General features: G+C 35.0%; 1 protein-coding gene across 1 annotated transcript; it reads left to right on the plus strand.

Annotated features, from left to right (window-relative positions):
- Positions 1–827: 827 nt before the first annotated feature.
- Positions 828–23,932, plus strand: LOC130797569 (uncharacterized). Its single transcript, XM_057660190.1, has 20 exons — positions 828–1,096; positions 1,191–1,260; positions 2,053–2,095; positions 5,951–6,028; positions 6,123–6,204; positions 6,288–6,370; positions 6,671–6,728; positions 8,354–8,464; positions 8,811–8,868; positions 9,019–9,115; positions 10,463–10,498; positions 16,047–16,183; positions 17,690–17,760; positions 17,853–17,906; positions 18,382–18,524; positions 19,356–19,484; positions 20,092–20,322; positions 20,453–20,512; positions 20,861–21,121; positions 23,443–23,932. The coding sequence occupies exons 1-20, from the start codon at positions 898–900 to the stop codon at positions 23,566–23,568; spliced, it is 2,127 nt and encodes a 708-aa protein (XP_057516173.1). The 5' UTR covers positions 828–897; the 3' UTR covers positions 23,569–23,932.

Here is a 23,932-nt window from a genome sequence, read left to right on the forward strand (position 1 = left end):
TTCTGTTTGTGTATATAATATATTTTGAAGTCTCGACCATAGAACAAAGCATTTTTGACATCCAATTGATAAATTGGCCATGCTTTGGACAAAGATAGATTTAGAATATTTCAGAATTCAGATCGTAGCCGATTTGATCAATGTACTGAATGTCTCACCACAATCAATTCCAATATGCTATGTTTTTCCATTACCTATAAGACATACTTTATGCTTCTCAAAAACTCCACTAGATTTGACTTTATGAGTAAAAATCCATATAGACCGACATTCACATTAGGTGGACGGGGCACTAACTCCCACGTCTTATTTTTAATAAGAGCATCATATTCATCATCCATGACCATTTTCCAATTTAGATCACGGAGAACCAATAACCAAAATAACTATCCTACTTAAATTTTCCAGTTTGATAAAATTAAGCCATAAATCACTGACAAAATATCAAAAGAAATGATTTTATGGGAGAATTTCTATTGGGTTAATCCAATATACACTTATTGTCTTAAACTGATCACTTATAATCTTTTATACTTATAGTCTTAAAGTAATTAATCATTTATAGTTATAAAGTAATAGCTTTTTATAGTGATTATTTATAAACTTAAAGTGAATTACTTACATTCTTAAAAGGATCAATTAAAAAATTAAGCTAATTATAAAAGTTCATCTCATGATGATACGGTCTCGATTTTGATGTTCAAAGAAATTGGCCACAACTTCAATTGGGTTGGCCCATTCGAATTGGGCTTTCGAAATATATATTTTGAAGCCCATATCGAGCAACAGTCAACAGTCAATGGTACAAATAACAGTTACTGGTACTACAAAACCCCTCGTTGACGCAACGAATCTAGTTTCGCAGTACACTGAACTTCCACTTCTGAAGCTTCGACAATGGCGGACAAAAACCCTTCTTCTTCTCCTTCTCCCCAATCTACCGCCAATAATTCATCTTCGCCACCAAAAAAACTTTCTGATTCTCAAATTACGTCGTTAATTAAAGCCTATTGGATTCCGGCGACGCTTTTCTCTCTCTTCATGCTCTTTCATCTTGTCTTTATACCGAAGGCTTTCCCCGTTTCTCATTACGACGGTATTCATTTTCTTTCTCCCATACTATTTTTTGTTGGTTATGCTTAGGAATTTTGAATTTTCGGCTGATTAGTTAGAATTTGTGAATTTTGCAGTTCTTGGCGTCAGTAGACGGAGTTCTATTGAAGAAGTAAAAGAAGCTTATGATAATTTTGTTTCCAAGTGGTATGTTTTTCCTTCTTTGTCTCCGGAATTTGAGTGCATGATATGATATCATATGATTGAAGAAAAGTAGTTCCAATTTCTTACATTTGAATTGCATTAATTAGGTTTTCTAAAGTTAGCTTCTTTTTGCTAATTGGTGTTAGAACTTAGAACTCTACTGAGAGTTGTAAAGAGTACATCTTGAATGCCGAATTACTTATTTATTATTGTTAAATTCTGATTGGTTCATTAGTGTGTAAATGTGTTGGGATTGGGGTTGACATTGACAATTAGGCATACTATTCGAGTTTGTTGTATAAATTTAGGTATTGATAAGAATGACAGTCATTACGCTAATTCACTGGTTGACAATTAGGCATACTTAGTTTGTTTCATGAGTCTATGCTATTAATAAATTTCTTAAATTCTGTTGATATTCTAAATATAACATGTGTAATTTAAAATCTGGGCAGTTTTGGCAAACATGAGTTTGGTTGCTATGAAGAATGGACAATATATCCTAATACTATGGCCTAGTTTGATGAAAATTGTTATGCATATTGCATCTCATTGCACATGTTCGTAGATTAATACATGCTAATCTATAAAATAAATGTAGAGGCTAATTATTACTACTAAATACTACTTAAGTATGAGTTATAGATTGGTTTTTCTGGAGGATAGCTATTTGCTTGACTTTGGAATTGCCTAGTTCAATTCATTTTTTGACTGACATTTTTATTTGTTTTTTAGTTTCCATGACCTGCTTCTTTTTAGATATAGATTTTAATTTTTGTATTTTCTATATTTCAGGAATTCAGGTGTTGAACTTCCGACAACTAATAACTTTATTAAGGTGATCTTCTCATTAACTGTCTTGCTTTTATGTCATTCTTTGATTTGTACTTCCACATCTAACTGGTGTATGATAACAATTGAAGTATAGTGGAATTTTGAATGACTACTGTCCTATTATTTTCGACTTCTTGGTGTACTTATCAGAATTTATTAGTGTGGAAAACTGAACTTATATTTGGTTAAATTTAAGAGTATAAGTGGCAGGGAGTGCTCAAATGAACATATTTGAAGCTATTAGTGCTGAATCGAACTTATTGTCGCTTAAGTGAATTCATGAACTAACTTGTGTGGAATTATACTCTTCAATCTAAGCTGGATTTATTTTATTTTTGATGAAAACAAGTTCTCATTAGTCGTCTAGTCAATAGAACATGCATGATATGGAATTCATAAATTGAGTCATTAACAACTTTAAAGGTTGACTTCTCCCTCATTTCTTAAAATCCTTGACACTTTACATTTAGTTATTCCATAAAGAATTTTTTACCCATATGCAATACTTCTCTTTTAGTAAAGTCTATCTTCAACCCTCTCTCTACTTTTAAGTATTTCGTATCCCCTCTTGCTCCTTTGTCACTCATTGTCAGTCCCGAGTCCGATTACATAATTAAAATTTTCCTTTAGTCTTCCCCTACTCTGGGATATGCTACACGTTCTAGACTTGGGTGTAGTGGAATATATGCAAATGTTATTAAACCGTTGCCTGAGAGCAGTGAACCACATTACTCGATTGTGGTGTCAAATGAGCTAGGGCACATAGTTTTTTAACCAATGTTACCTAAAACGAAATTTGATTTGATATGAGAAACGAAAACGAAAATGAGAAACATTAATTTTAGAGTTTCGAAAACGTAGGTACAAAATTATATTACAACAAAAAATAAAATGAGTAAAAAAAAGTAAGAAAAGAAAATGACGAAGAAATAATAATAAGGAAAGAAAATAAGGGCTTTAGTATTAATAATATTATATATTTTTGCGCTTTAGAAAAATCATTTGGGAAATGTAGGTTCAAAAACGTTAATCTAGAGTATCGAAAACAGAGGTTTCGAAACAAGATTCGGTGGGAAGTTTTTGATTCCTAGTAACTATGTTTTGAACATAAAAGGTTATGGAAAACCAAAGGTAATAATATGAGATTGGAGCTTGGGAACATTGGTAGCATGATTGGTAAAGTTGTTTATAAGAGTTGAAGTGGCTTAGTAGGGAAAGACATGACTATAAATTGTTGTGTCGAGGTAGGAGATGGAATTAAGTTGGTGTTATTTTAGATGAATGAACAACTAAGGATGTAGTATAAGTGTGTAGGAAGAATGATAGGATTATAAGATTGTAGTTCATATTTTGCAAAGTGATTTTGAATCTTAAGTGCCTATGCACCACAAATAGTAATTGAGATTCAAAAGTTGATTTGGGGAGGATCTAGATGATTTGAGCATTGCAATGACCGAGTTGTATGTCAGAGGTTATTTGGATGGACACGTAGGTGTTGCCATGCAAGTCATACAAAGCTTTTAGCTATGGAACTAGGACTATGGGAGGAGGGTTTATTTTGGATTTTGTACTCTCATGCAATTTGTTAGTTGCTAGCACATGATTTAGGAAGGGAGATAGTCATTTGTTGACTCTTAGATAAGATTAAATGCATCCCAAATCGATTACTTTTTTACAAGGAAGATAGGTGTAAGTTTATTCCAAGGGAGTTCATGGTCAACTAGCACAAACTTGTTTTGAATATTTGCTTGACTAACTAATTCATTCAACATAATTTAAAGGACAAACAAGATGCTCCACAAGATGTCCCGTACCATCCATTTTCAAGAACAAGGAGACATCCTTTGCTAGTTATAGGAAGATGAGAATGGAGAGACAAAGCAATAGTAATAGAATGTTGGATTATAATGTTGGTCTTTTTTTTTTTTTAAAGAATCATTGTAGAAGACGAGAGTAGCAAAAGCACATATGTTTCGATGAATGAGTGACATACTTTTAGGGATAAAATTCAAAACAAATACATAAGAAAAGGTTAGCATTGCAGATATTGAGGATTACATGAAAAAGAATCGTTCAAGGTTATTTGGGCATATGCAACTACAAAGTATTGATGAACAAGAAGATAGAAATTCGGAATTTGGTTATCCAAAAAGAGAGCAAGGTCGAAGATGACATAGAGGGTAGTAGTGAAAAGGTACATTATTTATATTTGTGGGTTGAGATGATAGAAAATTTAAATGAATGGAGAATGAGCATTTATGTAAACGACCACTAGGACTATTCTATTGATGCATGTAGTCAACTACAATCTTATGAATTTAATATAGTCGAATCCAATCTTATGAAATTAAGGCTTTTGCATTCTTCTTGTTGATGATGCGATTACTTTACATACAAAATTTTGGCCATGTACTAGCCTAGTAGTTTATGAGTACATAAGAGATATCATCATAGTGCAAAAACAAGGCCATGTCTTGTCGTATCAGCTGTATCGTAAAGGTTTTCAAATTTACTGAACCGATATTATCTATATTGTAAAGGTGTGAAATCCCACGTTTTAGGCCGTTTTAAGTGATATTACATGTTTTAGGCCGAAATTTGGCGATATGATAACTGCATCACCCTGTTACCGTATTACAGTATCCGTTACCGTAACTGTTACCGTATTTTTACACCATGGATATCATGATCTCGCCTATAACAAATTATAACCATTTATTTTGGCAACATTTCTTTGATACTACCTCGGTCCCACCTAATTTTAGGGTATTGGGAGAAATGTTTGGATGAGATGAAAAAGTAATTTAAATGCTGAATGGAAATTAAAGAAAGAATGTGGGTTATGGTCAAAAATAGAATGCGGCAAATTTGGTGGAGCAGACTCAAAAGGAAAGTGGGGCAAATTTCTTGGGGTAGAGTGAGTATATATCTTGTCTACATGGTTTCTAAATAATACGTCAATGTTATATCTATGCCTTATTTCATTGCACATATTTTTGTTCTCATATCATACCTTTATTCATAAATTTGCCTTATTTGATAATGCCTTTAGACCAAATAAGGTGAGAAGGTGAGATATTAAGTAACTATAATACATGAGATACATTGAGATCACGACATTACCATGTTGTTGTCTCTTTGTATATATCTTTGTTTGTGTCATTTGTCATATGCATTTGAAATACTTGACTCGATTGAAATTTGGAAATGCCTTTCTTTCATGGTTTTAAAGCAAATTGAGGTTCGGTTGCTGGAATATATCAAATATTTTCCCTGACTGCAAAATTTTTAGAACTTGGATATAAATCTTCTTATGACAACTTTACTTTGCTAATTGCTATCTTTAGAATCAACAATAGCCCACTGCTTTTAGAAAATTTCTCCTTAGATTGGGGGTGTGGGACCTTAGTGTATGCAGCTTTACTTCTTCGGCAACTAGAAGCATAGTACAAAAATACGGTGGTGCACACAATAATTTGCACTATATTTACAAGATTTCTTACTAGAAATAGAAACTTAAGAAGTTATTTTTGAATTCTATTGTCTACACTTATAGAGGCGGCTTAGATTATTTGGCTCATCTTGCTATGCCTTTAATATTTAAATTCCTTATATATAACATCTGTTTACATGGTGACCTATAACTAGTTTTTAATGGTTCTAAAATTCTAAAAAATATAATGAGAAACTAACAATATATCCAGCTAAATTTTTTTGTTGGTCAAAAGGTATTCACTTGCTTGAAACAATACCCTAGATGTTTATGTGCAGAGTGGAATATGAAGTACTAGAATATTGAATTTTTAAACCCCTTTCCCCTCTCACTCTCTAGCTCTCTAAATATGTGTTTTTCTTTCAGATTCGATATGCATATGAGTTGCTGACCGATCCTTTATGGAAGAGAGACTATGATCTATTTGGCATTGATGAGCACCAAGTGAGTATCTCTGTCCAGTATTGTGTATATTTAACCTTTGGATTAAAATATTTGATGCATTTTTCATCGAATCTGATTCTACCTCTGGCTGTAGGGTGTTCTGGAAAACATTTTACAGCTCAATTCTGGAAAGGAATACTCTTCAGTGAACCTTCCTTTGCTAGTTGATCCTGCTGGTTAGTATTGTATCTCTTTTTGCATTCCAATTGTTCTTGAAATTATGTGAGTTTCGAATGCCGACTCCTGTATATGTGTGCAGACTCTCAAGAGGTCGATTTAGATTTCATTTCCGGTGGTGATATCCAGTCAATTGTTGGAGGTCAGAAGCCATGGTTGATTCAGGTCTGTGATTGAATGCGGTTGCCTGGCATGTTAATGACTAATATGATGAGACCAAAATTTCACTGGCATCAGTCTTTTATCCTTCTGTATCGTGTTAACTGAGGGCATTCTATCAAAATGTCTGCATTTTAGTATAAATATATGCAGATTTATTGATATTAATTAGCACCCCAGTGCCCAGTTGATGTTCCTGCCCATGTTGTGTATGGTGATTAGATTATACCCAGTAATCGCTTGTGTATATGTACAAGTGGTGATATCTCATTGTTTTACAACGCCTACTATTTAATTTTTGCTCAGGTATATTCGAACGGAAGCAATCTATGCAAACATTTTTCAAGCAAATGGAAGAAAATTGGTACACTTTCCATCTTAGACTTATACATTAGAATAGGTTCACTTTTCACTTTGATGTTAGTTGAAATTGCTCTGAACAAACGTTGACTAGATTTTGTTATTCAAATACACTTAAGTGGCTCCAACCTAAGTATCTTTTAGGGGTTTGATGTATGTAATCTTACCCTTCTAATAACAAAAAGGTTGTTTCCGATTGGCCTTTAATGACAAACATTATGTGTAACTTCAAAAAAATATGTACACATGATTTAATGAGTCATTTTAGTGTATTCACTTATAATATGGATTCTTAATTGTGTTCTAGACAATTCGCGTTTTGGATGAGATGTTACTTGCCAGTTTTTTCTTTTATGAAAAATTACAATGCGAGCTATCTGCCAGGTGTTTCTTTAACTTCGGCTAGTAAATGGGCATCTTCCTTCTATAAGGAAGATTACTAAATCAAGTTTCTTGATTTCCATGTCAAGTTAGTTAAGGGCTTACTTCGAAGAAACTAATAGCTAGTCCCTATAAGATTGAGGTGTTGACCAAAATGGATTTATTGTAAATTTCAAAGAGGGGTTAGATTCATGGGGCTCATATTATTGAATACTTTCGTTTCTAGGTGAACCATTTTCTCTTGTGGGAAATGATTAAATAAATGCATGATTTCTTACTTGGTTTGTCTTTTGGAGTATGTTAACAACCATGTTCATTAGTGGGACCAGTTTTTTCTGTTCTCTAACAACCCGTTTGGTTATTGGAATAAATAATGGGAATGCTCATGAAATTTTAATGTAATCTAGCAAGGAAACTTACTTAAGAAGGTTTATATGATGCTTACCCTAGTCTAATCTTTCTTTTTTTTGTTCACAAAATTCCTTCCCGCCCATTACTCTTAGGAAAGGGGATTTAGGTGGTAATGAAAAATTCTGAGGAACTACATGCTTAAGGATAAGATCTTCATTACGATGCAATGACATTACGCATTTCGTGAAGATTAAAATTACAATCCATTCTCATTACCACCTTTCAATATCAACAACCTAACATGCGATAAATGCATGGGCATGTTGGCCCATTTTCCACCTCTCCTTTTCCTTATCTTGCTTTCCACCGTGGATTATGCTTAAAAACACCTGATGAGGTAAAGTCTCAATTGCTTTGAAGAGAAAAAGATGATTTCAGAAGATCATAACTTCCTTGAGGCTTTTATGCTATGTAGTCAACACTTATAAACTGTTAAAAATTTAATAACAAATGAATGAATACGCTGGTGTGCATAAAAACACATTCGGATTTTCTCTTCATATACTCATATAGCAAATCATTTTTCTGATTATTATTTTGGTTTCGCAAAGCAGCCAATTTGATGTTACTTCAAATGTTGGTGGTGGTTAATTTGTTTTTTCATGTCTACAATGGCTTTTGTTGCTGAGGAATCATGTCCAGAATAAGTTTCTGCTTTGTTTAACTTTATAAGTTTGAAAGTCATTTTTTGGATGATTGTGTAGCTTTTTCTGTTTTATATGTCTAATATAATTAAAACTACTATCTAATTGTTTGGCATTGATGCAATACATTATTGTTTTCATGCATTTGAAACCGTTAGATTGTTTATCTGTTGACTTGATGTATTATGCGCAGCCACTTTGCTGGGTGAGGTTGCTGATACTGGTGTAGTGGAGCTTGGGAATTCCAAGCTTGCTTATCTCCTTGCAGAAAAGAAAACAACTGGGCAACTTTTCTTCCGAAACGGTAAACATTGATTAATTTAATTGTCATTCATATTTGTTTTATTGGAACGTGTGAGATAGCTGGTGATTCAACTTTAAACTGATGGTGGTTGTGCTTGTGCCTGTGCTTGTGATTAGCTTCTATCCCATTATTTTTGATCATTCTTTTTTATTTTATCCGCCATTAATGTTATGTTCCAGTTTATTTGTTCAATATTGATCTGTTTTATGTTTTTGCATTTTATTAGACTTGTCTAAAGCAATAGTTTCTAGTTCTCCCATTTTAATCTTCAATCATACTTTCTTGAGAACCTCCATATATAATCTATCTCGTGTTTCTTCTGGTGCTTACCTTGTTATGTTTGCAGGCCTTCCTTCTCTGATTGCAGTTCCTCAAGGGTGTAGATCTTCAAACTGTTTTGTTAGGTAATATTTGAGTTCTTATATTTGACAAATATGTGGAGTTGCCTTTTAATTTATAAAGCTTCAATATTTAAGCTCTGTACTCTTCTGTAAGCTTTTTATTCATAGCATATACATTAGGCTGTTGATGTTATGAGTTTTATGATAGTACAGGTATGGTGGCGATCTCTCTGTTGATGCAGTAACAGATTGGTTTTCGATAACGATACTGAAGTTGCCTCGGATTCCTTACTACACAAAGGACTCATTGGTATGCTTATCTTCATAAACATAATATAAAAATGAGGTTGTTCCGTTACATAGTGGCCGCTTTATAACAAAATTTATGATTGACGCACCGCAAAACCCTGTTGCATAACCTGTGATTTATAAGTTGTTATTCTAACTATAAGGCATTATAATTGTCAAGTCAACAATTCACAGTGGTGATGTTTACAAAATGGGTCATGATTCGTGACATCGTGAGGTGCCGTGTCGACGACATCGCAACCGTCCTTGTAAATGCAACGACATTTGCGATTTTTTTCTATGTTTATAAATGTAGAAAAATGTTTGACAATCAGCTAGCTTCTCTTATTAGAGACTTTTTATCATGAAACCACCCTTGTTTCTATTACACTTGTTTCAATTATGATTATTGGTGTATGACTGATTTATGTGTGTTTGTGTTTTTTGTATCAAAGTGTTTGGACATTTAGGATCCAAAATAGGTTTACACACTTTAGTTATATGTTGTATAGCATGAATACATAATTGATGACATGGATAAATATTTTATACTCAGAAGTTTGTAACTTAATTTCTTTTTTGTTATTGAACCCTTCTCCCCAGACCCCAAGGACTTGTTGAGGTGAAAGCCTTTGTTGAAGTTATTGGTGCACAAGACCCATGATATGACATTGGTACATCACTAGGAAAGGTTTGATGTAAAAGTGACATCAAAAGGCTTGCTTAAAAGAAGGATAAAAATTCGACTTGGGCTTTTCGCGGAATAGAAAGTCAAGTTGGCTTTTGCTGATGGCCACTGGAAAGCCGACTCAGCTTTAGGAAGCTTCCCCTAGTTTAGGACTATTTTTGTTGTAAATAATTGTGTGATTATGTACTATAAATAATCACAAATTACATTAATTAGGTATTATATATGCATTCCTAAACTCTCTTTAGCTTAATTAATTCAATCTCTCTATACTCTCTCTTCTTCTCCAAAATCCATAACACCATTGTAACACATTGAAAGCATGCTTAATCAATAGAACATCTAGGCTAATAGTGGACGTCCATTTTGGGTGAACCACTGAAATTGTCTTTTGTTGTTTTATTGTTGTTAGATTTGCACTATTTGTTTATTAAAGAATTAGGGTTTATTTTCTTCTTGTTTTCCCAATTCAATTAGGGTCTCTAATCATTGATCCTTGGTAAAATTGAGTGTCCTAATACTCAAATTTCACACTTAATGGAATTGGGGTTTGGGGTAATGGAATGTAACGTAATAGAAGTTTGTAAGTGTCAATTTTACGATCTACTAGTATATGCTTGTAATGTTATTACACTGATTTGGTGTTTCATCCATCATAACTAGTTTTTTTCTCATTTCCAGGGGCCAAGATTCCTTGCTAAAAGTAGTTATCATAAGGTATGCTTCTCATTTGGATAATTCTCTTTTGTCTTTGAAAAATGTGTGTTACGTGGTGTTACTTTTTTTCATAATGTATAACCACTCATATGTGCTTAATTTTAGCCCTCCTGTGATGAAAGCCATTTTGTTGACTGAAATTTTGTGGATCATATTATTGCCCCAATGCCACTGAAGTGGTTGATTTAATTTTATCCTACCCTCCTTTTTTTCTAACCTGAGTGATCACCACACCATTGGAAGTAGGATGTTATGTAGTAAATACCTTTGTCTTTTTTATTATCATTGAAATTGAATTTATCATGGACTCATGGTTGTTTTTGGACTCAGACATGTGTAATTTATATGGCTTTTTTTTTTAATGACTTTATCATAACTTTTATTGTTTAGTGATGATGCTTGGACTTGTGTATCGATGTCTAGACTTGGTTACAGATCTGATGGTCAGACATGGGATCTTCTTAATTTAAGGACACGTGAATATGTTTTAAAATTGAAACGTGCAATTTAATAATTTAAACCATACGACATGGAAATTTATTTATTATTTTAATGTTTTTTGAAGATTGAGAAAACAATGAAATATAAGTACTCAACTGCTGTGAAATCGTAAAAATGCAAGGTTTCTTTCATAAAACAAATCTTGCTAGCTTTTAAATTGATACAGTTAAAGCTTACATTGACCAACCGCATAGTGCTTTGACCATTCATGCTCTCATTGTCTCTTCCACCGCAACATGCAAATATATCACAGTCAAGTGAGCACAATCTGCACTTCTTATTCTGCAATTCCTTGATTTAGGGTTTTCAAAATCTTAACAAAAACCTTCCTTTCTCTTTAGAAGTGTTCATTTGGATGTTCGGTTGGTTTTATAGTATTAAGTTTGGTTGATTTTGTGTGTGCTTGATCAACATGTCTGTGCTTAATAAACATGTCAGTTTGGTTCGATTTGATGTATTTCTACTCTAGATTGGTGTTTGATTTTCGTTTTTACTTACACTGATTTGTTTTAGTAAAGATTGTTTGGAGAATTTGGGTTAGTGTTGAACAAGGCTTTTGGTACATAACAAGTGTCCGATGACATGCATTAAGTGAAGCTTTTTTAATGTTTAGTGTTGAAAGGAATCTTTTTGTTTTCTTTCATTTAATATTTTTTTTTTCTTTTTTTACCTTTTATTTATTTTTATTTTTATTTTTATTTTTAATTTAATCTTTTTGTTTTTTTGTGTTGATCTCTGTTAGTGATCAGATTGTAACCTTTACCTTAGTAGCTGAATATAGAGTTAGGAAGCAATTATGGTCACCTGAGGTCAAGTCCAAGGAGAGGAGGTCGGGGGGGAGCAACGTAAGCAGGATCTAGAACTAAAAGTGGAGACTTGGAACATAGATACCCTAGAAGCCAACTCGTTCGAGCTGGCCAATGAGCTTTCTAAATATAGGATTCATGTAGCATGTGTTCAAGGGACTAGGTGGAAGGGGCAAAAAGCAAAAGGTATAAAGGGATATAAGTTGTGGTATGCAGGTTTGGACGGCAGACGTAACGGGGTTGGCATCCTAGTGTCTAATGATATCCTAAAGCAACTAGTTGAAGTAAGGAGGTGTAATGACAGGATTATGCTAGTTAGGATACTAGTAGGGGAAGAGATCATATTCATTGTTAATGCGTACGGGCCCCAAGTTGGGCTCGATGAGCAGGTGAAATGCGAGTTCTGGGATAACCTAGGAGAACCTCATGAGAACTATCCCGGAAGATGAGAAAGTTTTCTTAGGAGGAGACTTTAACGGACATATAGGTAGAGATGCAGGTAACTATAACTCGGTACATGGAGGGTTCGGTTTTGGGGTAAGGAATGAGAGTGGGGAGAATTTGCTGGAGTTTGCTTTAGCAAAAGATTTGGTTATAGAAAACTTGATCTTTAGAAAGAAAGATGAGCATCTGACCACATATAAGAGCAACGGGCACGCAACCCAAGTTTACTATTTCTTAGTGCGCAAAGGAGATTGGGCCTCATGCTTGGATTGTAAGGTGGTGTTGGGTACAAAAATGCCCACCCAACACAGGCTTTTAGTATTAGTTTTCAGGATGAGGAAGAAGGTCGAGTCCAGGGGAAAGATCATGTGGGGAAGACTCAAAGGGGATATGATCACAACCTTGTCAAGTAAGATAAGTTTATAGGACTTCCCAAGTTAGTCAGAGGATGCAAATGAAATGTGGTTGAACATAGAAAAAACCATTAGAAAAGTGGCAAAAGAAACCTTGGGGGTGCCGTCGGGTAAACCAAAAGTGTTCAAAGAGTCATGGTGGTGGAACGATGAGGTGGGAAAGAAGATAAAAGATAAAAACAAGAGATTTAAGGAACTTATGGCATGCACGGAAAAGAAGGATATGATTGAAAAGAGAGTGATCTATAAAGAAGCAAAGCGGGCGACAAAGAAAGCAGTATCGGAGGCAAAAAAACGTGGTTATGAGGACTTGTATTGGAAGCTTGATACCAAAGAGGGGGAGAAGCAGATTTTTAAGTTGGCGAGGACTAGGGCCAAACAGCGGCAAGACTTAGAGGCAGTGAGATACATCAAGGTTGAGGGGGGGATAAGTTCTCCTGAGACAAGAGGAGATCAAAACCAGATGGCTCAAGTGCTTCTCCTAGCTACTCAATAAGTCTAGGGGGCCAAAGGAAGTGGATAATCAATTTTTTAACGTCCAAAGACCACTGGAATATGGGTCAACGAGTGATATTACCACAGGAGAAGTACGAGAAGCTCTCAAAAAGACGAGGAGAACAAAGGCAGTCGTGCCAGATGACATCCCGATTAAGGTGTGGAGGGGTTTAGGAGAAGAGGGCATTCGTTGGCTGACTAACCTCTTTAATATTATTTTGAGGACACATAAGATGCCAGAAGAATGAAGGAATAGCACACTAGTACCTCTATTTAAGAACAAAGGCGATGCGCAAGTATGCGACAACTATTGAGGTATCAAACTTCTAAGCCACACAATGAAATTGTGGGAAAGAGTGATAGAGGGGAGAATTAGACAGGAAACGGTGATTGGAGAGAACCAATTCGGTTTTATGTCAGGAAGGTCAACCATTGAGGCAATTCATGTTTTGAGGAGACTGATGGAGAAATATAAGGCGCGAAAGAAGGATCTGCATATGGTGTTCATTGACTTGGAGAAAGTGTATGATAGCATACCACAACGTGTCATCTGGGATAGCCTCAAGGCTAGAGGTATTTCTTCAGTGTACATTGAGGCTATATGGGACATGTATGACAGAGTTTCGACTAACCTTCAAATACCGGTGGGGATAATAGAGCCTTTTCCGGTTAAAGTGGGACTGCACCAGGAATCGGCTCTAAACCCTTTCATTTTTACTGTCATTATGGAAGAGATTTCTAAATCTATTTGGGAGATGGTACCGTGGTGCATGCTATTCGCTCACGATATAGTGCTGGTAGCAGAAACTAGAGAGGAGGTTAGTATAAATTGGATGAGTGGAGGGAAGCTTTAGAAGGTAAAGGGTTACGCATTAGTCGTACGAAGACCGAGTATCTACGCTGTGACTTTAGTGGGACATCACAGGTAGGAGAACCATAGGTGTCCATTGATGAAGCAGTTGTAAAAAGTACGACAAAGTACAAGTATTTGGGATCGATCATTCAAAGGGATGGGGAGATTGACGGAGATGTAAATCATCGTATATAAGCGGGTTGGCTTAAGTGGCGAGCAGCCACCGCGGTGCTATGTGATAGGAAAGTCCCAAGCAAGTTAAAAGGAAAATTTTACCGGGCGGCAATCAGACCTGCCCTACTATATGGTAGCGAATGTTGGCCTGTAAAGAAGATTTTTGAACATAAGATGGAAGTTATAGAAATGCGTATGCTGAGGTGGATGTGTGGTCACACATTGATGGATCGTATTAGCAACCAAGAATTTAGGGACAGACTAGGGGTAGCCCCTATTTCTGGAAAAATGCGCGAAAATAGATTGAGGTGGTTTGGACATGTGCAGATAAAGACTTTCGCAGCCCCTGTGAGGAGGGTAGAAAACATTATAGTGGAGGGTAAGAGGGGTCGAGGAAGACCTAGGAGAACCTGGGATGAGCAAATAAAAGTTGACTTACATGAGTTAAACCTCTCTGAGGGCCTGACTAGGGTTAGGGGTAGTTGGAGGCGCCATATCCATGTTTTAGACTACTGATTGTCCTCTTAGATTACCTTTTGGTGTTCTTGTCATCTTGCTTCTCTCGTTTCTTTTATTATTAGTTTTTGTTCTCTTTTTGTAGTTGGTTCTAATTATTTATTTACTTATATGTATTTTTATTGTTTTATCTTTTATTTATTTATTTATTTGTTTTTTTTATCTTTCCCACTATGTCTCCTGTCTTTCTCGAGCCCGGGGACTCCTTTGGCCGCGCTCTCCTTTATGGGTATGAGTTGCCGCCGTCCTTTCCTCCCCAAACCCTGTCTATAGCTCTTCTATGAGTGGGATACACTGGGTAGGATGATGATGATGATAATCATTTTGGAGTCACATCATGTCATGTTTAGATTCAAAGATGAACAACTTTTCCTCTTTATTGGGTGCGATCTTTGTTTTATCTCCCATGTCCATAATCCATACTTGGGTCATGTCGTGTTGGTACGAGGATGGCCAAGGTGGTATTCAAATGTAAGCACCACATTAATTTGACACTTTCATGTATACATTAAAGAAAAACTGACAGAAAATGCTCCAACCCAGAAAACCAGTCAAACTCGGATCGTAATCCAATCCCATCTATTTTGGTTTTGGCTCGATTTTTGATTTTGGTCAAATCTTTTTAACCCCACGTCACTTTTGAGTCAGCAATTAATTTTTGTGTTTTGGGCCAATATTTCTCACTACTAAAGTCTTAAAAAACGATTTATATCGGTTCTTTATAATAAGAAAATGTAAGTTACGAAAAAATTATATTTTGTAGATTTTTGGGAGAACATTAATGATTAAATTGTTTTAAACCTTATCTATTGTGTCAACTCAAAATCGGTCAAACCAAAATTAGCTTGACTAACTAACTCAATCAAGGACAACCCCATTTGAGACTGTCTGCTTGTACAAGTTTATGTTTTTTTATTTTTATTTTTATTTTTATTTTTATCGAAATAAGGTCACAAGGTCATATATTGCTCTCAAAAATGAAAATAGAAATGGCATATTAAAGTTACTTAACTTTTTGGGTCGTTCAAAATCCTTAGGTCTTGAATCTTTTTGAGAATGACCTTGAAATAAAATACAACTCGAATTCTGATTGACCCTGTTTGGCACGTCTAATTTTTTCAGGAAACTAATGGGTTTATGTCTTTAGTTTATACTCTGTAGCTATCATTTAATGTATAACCAATATAACTCCATACATTTTCTATGTCTATACTTTGATCCTTGTGCGTATTCGTCCTTGAACCTGATGCACTGACTTTGGTGATTTTTCTCATCTTTTATGTCTTACTAACTTATTCATCCTTAGATACTTAAAACTTATAATGCGCTTTGTTTTTAACTCAAAGGTAAAGGTCATGTTCTTCTCAGACACAGGGATGCGTGCAACACCATTTATGCGTCAGCTTGCAAAGAACTATCAGGATTATGCTTCATTTGCATGCGTTCTTTGGAGGGAGGAAGAATATTCCTACTGGTGGTCAGTGTATGTGTTCTTTTCTCCTCAAACCAAGTTTGGGCTAGTTGCTTATTCCTCAAAGTTCAATATGATCTGTATAACATAATTCGCATTTAGCTCAAATTTGCCCAAGAATAGCCCAAAATCGACCATAATTCGCTTTTTTCGATTCGTGATTCGCGAGGAGATTAGCAAATCATATAACAATGAATATGATAGATGCCTATATATTGTGGGGTTTTGCTTCTTAATTACTTTTTTGGTCAGTGTTCAGTTCTAAACGTTGTAGATTTAGAGAGATAGAAGAAAAAAGCTGTTAGGAAAATATACAAGGGGAACTAAAGACAAATGAGCAATAGTTTTCTTATATGCTTGTTTCCCCGCCTTGAAGGTTTTTGTCCATGGCTTTAAGTCCAATATTACGATGGCTGACTTGACGCTAGTAAAATGTAATGGCATAGTGATGTACCATTTCATATCGGAGATGCATATTTTGTTGTCTAGTTGTTCCATGCAGTTTCAACTTGCAGATGCGTGAGGATCTCAGGGTTCAAAGTAGAAATAGAACTTCTGTGTATTTTCTAATTGATTGACTAGGTTGATGGAAAATTGAAGTACTACTATAGAGATGTTATACTTGCTAATGATCTAATCAAACTTACATTCAGCAAAAAATGCTCTCTTACAAACCTTCACCTTAAAGTGTAAGTAACTTTTGCTTGTACAGTTGGTAACTTGGTATTCAAAGTACATATGCACCACTGAAAAGTGCCTATTTAAGTTTTACTGAGATAGAAAACAATGGAAAAAATTACTAATACTTAATAAAGTGTATGTTTATCTTTGGAAAGTTGGTCTTGACAACATTATTATTAGTCTAACTCAAAAGAGCTGATAATAACAAATGTAAACTTGTGTCATTATTCTCAGCATCATGGACTTAGTGTTTGTGATGCATGAATTTCCATTCTTATTTACATACACTCTGTTTCTTTCTTTAGCTTTATATTTTCTAGGCCTAATTTCTTGAAAATTGAATTTCTTAACTATTTCCATGAGGAACTCCTTGAAATTGCTAACCTTAAATGTAAGTTATCCATTACCTAGAGATTGGAAACAAACAAAAAAACCTGATTCTTAAGTACAATCTAAAATATTCCTACATTTCTAAATCATTCTAGAGAATAATGTGAGAATTGTCTACTAATTGACAATCCAAAAATTAGCACTTGATAAAAGTTGGAAAACAGGTAATTCTTATAAAACCTATTGGAAAAGGTGTTTAGTAGACAGAGTAGTTGGGAATGATTGCCATTATTTTACCTAGGGGTGGTTTGTGGAACAATGGCCTATGTAAACGACCTTATGTAACAGAATGACGGAGTATATGAGACATTGCATTGTAGTTCATAAATGTATTGATCTGATGCTGCGGCTGTTTTACCTTTTGTCTGTTAGAGTCTTGTTGTTAACTTGGTCAAAGGTAATTTTCTGTAGGGATCATTGTCCTTGACTTTTTTTTGGTGTTTACAGATATGAAGTGGAATCAGCACCCGCGACTGTATTCTTGAGAGATCCCGGCGCTAAACCATTAGTTTATTATGGTACACATGGATTTTTCTTCTTTTCCATAATCCATAATTATTAGTTTCAGAGCAGCTTCATGGTATACCATCTCTTTATTTCACGTATGCAGGTCCTGTAAACAGCTCATGGTTTATGAATGTCATGGAAGATAATAAATTGCATGGTATTGCTATCTTCATTCTTCAGTGATATAATATTTTTTTCTTTCCTCAAGGTGGCATTTTCTTCTTGAGTACCTAAAAACCTAAGGATTGTGAGTAGCTCATAAACTACTTAGCCATAGTATTCAACATTTTTAAGTAGGTGCTACTGGTGTTGCTAGGAGTTCTATTTTCCTTTGTGACATGTTTCAGTCCAAATCTGTTAGGGTTTTAATCTGTCACTTAGTTTATGTGCCACTCGGTGAAGATTTAAACTGCATAAGATCTAAAAATCGCATGATATATGTCCAATAGCTCTCTGTTGATGTACCTGGTATGCAGACCATCTGCAAGTTTCATGATATATCTGGGTAATTTTTTTTTGATTGCTTTTGTTTATGATATATGCTTTGAATTTGGGAATTGGGATAATTCCAAGAATTTTCTTTTAGGCTGCTGTTTTTAGGTATCTTGATGATGAATCTTTTGTCTTTTTAGAGCTTCCACAGTTGAGGACACTGACATCTTTGGAGTTGGGTTGCGATTCACGTGGCTATTCCCGTGCTGGGACCGGTACTAAGATCTGGTATTGTGTCATCGCTATTGGAAGGCCAAGCCCAGAATTGAACGAAATGCGTGAGGTGAGCTTTGTAATGAATATATATTTCTGTACATTGAAAAGTTTGTAATTACGGATATGATTCTTCTCTGCACATGTAGGGGAAACTGTCCAACTCAGGCTTTATTTCTTTCTTAAGAATTCTTCTCATCTGAACTTTTGACCCTAAAATTGGAGCTTAGCTAAGCTATCTAGACTCATTTGAAGTTTTTGAACTTATCCAAAGTTAACTAATGTGAACTTATTTTCAGTTGTAAATTAAGCTTAGTCCTCCGTTGCCCTTTTGTAAATCATCTTAATTGATTCTTGGAACTTACCTTTTCATGGAATAGAACAAGCCCTTAATATGATCATTCAGATATGGCGACTTCCTAATTATAATACTCAATTTTGTCAACTGAGAGGATGAGATTCACAGCTCCCCCCTCGCCCCTCTCTGCTTTTTTAAGCCCTATTATAGCGGAGCCCCTTGGCATGGTGTTTGTTTTGTCTCAGAAACATTACCGGTGTACCTCGAGCTATTGGAGCTATTACCTTTCTTGTAGTCATCTCATTTTAACCTTTTTTATTAGTTTCAACATCTTCCATGAACCTTAACATGAATCACGATGCTTTTATCCCTTTTCTATCGATATAATTGTGATTTTGTACATATGAAAGATGCCTTTATACCTTTAATTATCGTTGTTACCTGAATCTTATGGGCTCTTGAATAAATTTGTCCGTACCTTTGTGTGTGTTATGGACCCTTAACTCTGGCGAGCTCATCTTTTAAAAAAAATTGAGCAAACATTTTATATTGTTCTCAACTGATTGCTTGTTTATCATATCTTTAATTATCTTGAGGCTTTAGGTTATGCGCAAGATCCAACATACTTTATCAGAGAATTATCAAGATGTACCATATACCAATGAGTTGGCAGCTACTGCATTGAAAGACAAGCGATTAACTTTGACTTGGATGGATGGGGAGGTGCAAAAGGTTAGTATGTTTTTCTCCACCCCTGCTATGGTTGCTGCTTCCACAATTTTTAGGTGGTGAAATCCAGTAATACTTGATATATAATATCAAAACCTTCTGCGTTTAGCTTTTGAAGATGCCACTGCATACACCACCAATGTAACTGTCGGGATTTCTTGAGCATGTGAATTTTATTCATTTTATTTTTGATTCATTGTTTCTCATTTGGGAGGGGTGGGCTGCTGACCATGCAGTAGGTACATTTTACTCTTTCATTTGCATTAGGAGGTTATTGATGTGTTGATCTATTATATCTGATAGGTCTTATGCGATTATGAAAGCGCTATGGTCTATCATTTATAATCCAAGTGATAGCTTATGAGTTACTTTTGTGGGCCAATTCTAGTTTACAATCCTCTGCTACTGGCTAGAACCTAGAGCCTAGAGGGGAACTTTCTGTAGTTTACTATGATGAACAGTGTATATTGCCATCAGAACTTGAAAGTTTTTTCCCTTGTGTAAGAAAAATTGCAAATACCAATTTAGGTTTTTACTACATAATTTTTATGGTCATTGCATGACATGAAAAACAATATAGTAATGATTAACATGATTTTTTTTATCTCAGAACTTGTGCATGTTTTACATTGTTGGCGAGCTTAGCTTGGAAAGTTGTGGTCCAAGAAGAGGTATTGAAGATACGCCACAAGTGGTTATGGCGCGTTACATGAGAAATGATTCCTTTGATGATCTTAGTGAGAAGAAATCCTCCAATAGTTTAATGGACATGCTGAAAGAAGATGTGGATCCTGTATCTCTACTGGTAGCACGGTACAATGGCTCTGCTGAACCATTGCAGGTTCACTTTACTGGTTTAAAATTGTTTAGTTTCATCATTTTTGTTTATCCTGGGACTGTTCTAAGGGCCCCACCAATTTTATTGTGGAAAGTAACTATTTATTTTCTTCATATGTTTGAATATGGCACAGATTATTGAATGGATTTCAAATAATATCAAAGATGGTGACTCTTCAAAACTTCCTTTCTATGTAAGTAACTGATTAAGTCTGCATTAATGTGTATACTGTTGCATGTAGCAAGTTATGGAGAACGGACTCGTGTGTGAATCTGCACAAGTTGGCATCTCTATAAATTTTGATGGTCTTAGAAACATGGGAGTTTCCCCGCACTTCCATGTGATGCAATTGTTTTACTTTGGGCGAGGTTTACCATTTATTTCATCCTGGATTTGTGTCACTTATAACCTTCTCATGTCATGCTTAGTGTTTATAAAAAAAATCCACGTCTTATAATCTATCTTCCAATTTTGATAGCTAATTGAAATAAGTACTTTCCAATCTTTTGGGATTAAGAATTAGAATATTTCATTTTTGCAGAGAACAAGAACACCTGAGCTTGTCTTTGAGAACCCAGATCCTCTCTGGTTTGTTAGTAGGGAGAAGTTAATTTCCACTAGACATGGAGTAAAACATAAACTTTCGAGAGCTATATCTGTTTGTCATGATCTTTCTGGTGATCCAAGGATTGGTTCGATGTTACTTCTTGGAGCATTGATTTCGTTTGGGGGAATCTGGCTTCGTCGCAGTCATGTAACTCCTTTTAAAGACTCTAATGAATCAGAGCAAACCCATGCCAAGGTGAGAGTTCTTTTGGTATGATACCAAAGTTAATGTTCTGATATTACCATATGGTACTTGTTCTAGATCTAATGCTATTTTTGAGCCTCTAGTGATATATATTGTTATGGGAAGAATCACCCTTTGGTGTTTTTATTTAGATATCAAACGGCCATTAGACCAACGCTATTATATGGATTAGAATGTTGGACTTTTAAAAGGATAATAGTAGAAAGATGGGAGTAGCGGAAATACAAATACTTTGATGGACAAATGGACTTACCTTGAGGGAAAAATTCTATACGAATAAATAAGAAAGGGTTTAGGAGTTGCTAATATTGAGGAAAACATGAAATAGAATTTTTTTAAGATGGTTTGGGCATGTGTAAAGACGGGGTATTAGCCAACTGGAAAGAAAAATAGAAAATTGGAGCTCACGAGGTTTAAAAGGAGGACGAAGAATATCTAAAGATGACTTGGGGAACAAGAGTGGAAAAAGATATGAAAGATCTAGACTTACAGATTGATATGGTAGAAAATTGGAATAATAGAGAAGAGTCTATGTGAACGACCATTGACAAAGATATATTGGTTCATGTAGCCAACCCTGATCTTTTGGGATTTCGGCTTAGGCATTGTTGCTGTTGTTGTTACAGTGACTGTAATTTACTTTTCAATAAACTGTAACGTGTGTGCATCCACCTTTAGGTTAAATGGAAATATTCCTATCTGTACAGATAAGAACGTTAGCATCATAAATCAAACTCAACAACCTGATTTGGGAATACAAGTTTCTGTTGTAAGAGTTATGTGGTTCTTGGATTACTGATATAAATCTTCCTTTGAGCTTTGTAAATCAAATGGGTTGTATAGTATAGAGCCAAAAGGTGCATGCAATGAGTACCACAGATAAAGCCAAGCTAAAGCAGCTGGCCACCATTATTGTCAAAGATGTTAAAAAATAAGGGCATTTTAAATTTATACAGGTCCTTTTTGTGTGGAGTTGGCTACCTAAAAAGATTTATCCGAATGTTGGGTTTGGCCCTACCCCTATCTCTAACCATTTCCTTTTGGCTATAATGCACACTTCCTGTAACAATTAAGTGCAGTAACTGTGTCCCAATTGGGCTCCATTAACTCCTTGAAGCTAGGATCAGCTTCCAAGCCCAACTTGGCTTAATTTGAAATTTGCAATGTACGCACACTGCCTATGTCCAATTACAGCCATATTAATTTTATTATGATGACAGAGTTTTGCGTTATAAGTAGTAATTTGATTATCAACGATTTTATTACTTCCTCTGTTTTTAGTTGCAATGTTTGACCAATAAAGCTCTCATATAAAGTGGTTAAACATTGCAGCAAAAACTTTGGAAGAAGCTTTTTAGTGAGTTAGGGCATGTTGCTGGATCTTTAAGGGGTAAGTATTTGATGTGGGCCTTAGATGTAGTCTTGACCAGTGTCCAAGGAGAAATTAAAAGTATACAACAGGTAGGACCATGCCAAAATAGATACGGAGAACTCATCAATGACTAATTGGGAGAAAAGAGAAAGCAAAAGTTAATTTTGGACAATGGGTTATTGATGTAATTAATATGAACATGAGATTTAATATGAAAAAGTGTTTAAAATTTTGCTTAAAAGCTATATCAAGCGTATTGGAGTAGAGAAGAGTTGAGTATTACTGAGCTTGGGCTTGAACTCGATTTTTTCAGATGCCCTCTTAACCTCAGATTGACAGTCCGCCAATCGAGCTCTAGTGGAGCTTTGAGCAGCTAGTTTGGACATCGGAGCTATTATGTTAAATCAAGATATCTAAAATAATGTCTAACTGGTTTTGTGGTGATGGGGAAAGTGCTCACTTTGACTTAAGTTTTAACATCATTACAAGCGCTCTTTACTAAAGTTCTTGTAAATACATCATACTCTCGAGTAAGTTTATTTTTTGAGGAAGTCCCAGAATCAGTTGTGCTACCAAAATCCAACCCCTAGACTTAAAAGCATCTTTTCTGAATCCTATCTAGAACAATACCACTTGGTAAATTAACATCTGATAGACCTGTGATTTTGCATTTGTCATAAAATCTACGCATCCTAAGCGGCTAAGCCTAACATATGAACCACCGATTTTCATTAAATTTTCGGTCGACTGTTTGAAATTATTTACCTGTACTCAAATTATTTACCTTTTCTTACCTGCTATTGTGACTATGTTGCAACAATTTTATAGGTGTGAAGTATCATAGTAATGTGCATTTGGTTTCTCTTTTTATTCCTGAATCCTTTGCCATATCTTTCTTGGTTATGAGTAATTATCTTACGAACTTTCATTCTTTTGACAGAAGGATATCCCAAAAGCGTGGAGAAATCGAAGAAAGCATGCCCGACCTGATGTTCCACCTTCAATTACCGACATGGAACCCAAAAATGCTTATCAAATGGAATTCTCAGATTCGGACGCAGATTAAGAAGCGTTATGTCTTTTGAGATCAATATACTGCAATGAGGATTACTCGGTGTCAACTCTCAAGAGCACAAGCATATGCGAAAGTGAAGATAGTAGGAATATAACTGTTTATAAACATTCAGAAATTTATTTTGGTCCTTCAGCTGCCAAAGAAATGACAAAAAATTTACTTGGAACAGGAGACTAACAAACAGATTAGTAATTTTTGTTTATATATATTTCCTTTAGATAACAGTGGTGTATTTATTTTGAAATTTTAAAAGATATGGTTGATGTAATTTTATTTAATTTGATTAGAGGTGTTTATTTGAGTCAGATTTTGTATTAGTTGTTTTAAATAAGTATAAAATCGGGTTATGTGTTTA

This window comes from Amaranthus tricolor, chromosome 13 (assembly GCF_026212465.1).
Source record: "Amaranthus tricolor cultivar Red isolate AtriRed21 chromosome 13, ASM2621246v1, whole genome shotgun sequence".
Classification (NCBI taxonomy): Eukaryota; Viridiplantae; Streptophyta; class Magnoliopsida; order Caryophyllales; family Amaranthaceae; genus Amaranthus; species Amaranthus tricolor.

What these genes read in the sequence shown, in the direction of transcription:
- LOC130797569 (XM_057660190.1), top strand. Translation starts at nt 898, where the DNA reads ATGGCGGACAAAAACCCTTCTTCTTCTCCTTCTCCCCAATCTACCGCC. An exon ending in AAGCAAATGGAAGAAAATTG is followed by an intron (nt 6,729 to 8,353) that starts GTACACTTTCCA and finishes TATTATGCGCAG; the next exon opens with CCACTTTGCTGGGTGAGGTT. An exon ending in TATTCCTACTGGTGGTCAGT is followed by an intron (nt 16,184 to 17,689) that starts GTATGTGTTCTT and finishes TGGTGTTTACAG; the next exon opens with ATATGAAGTGGAATCAGCAC.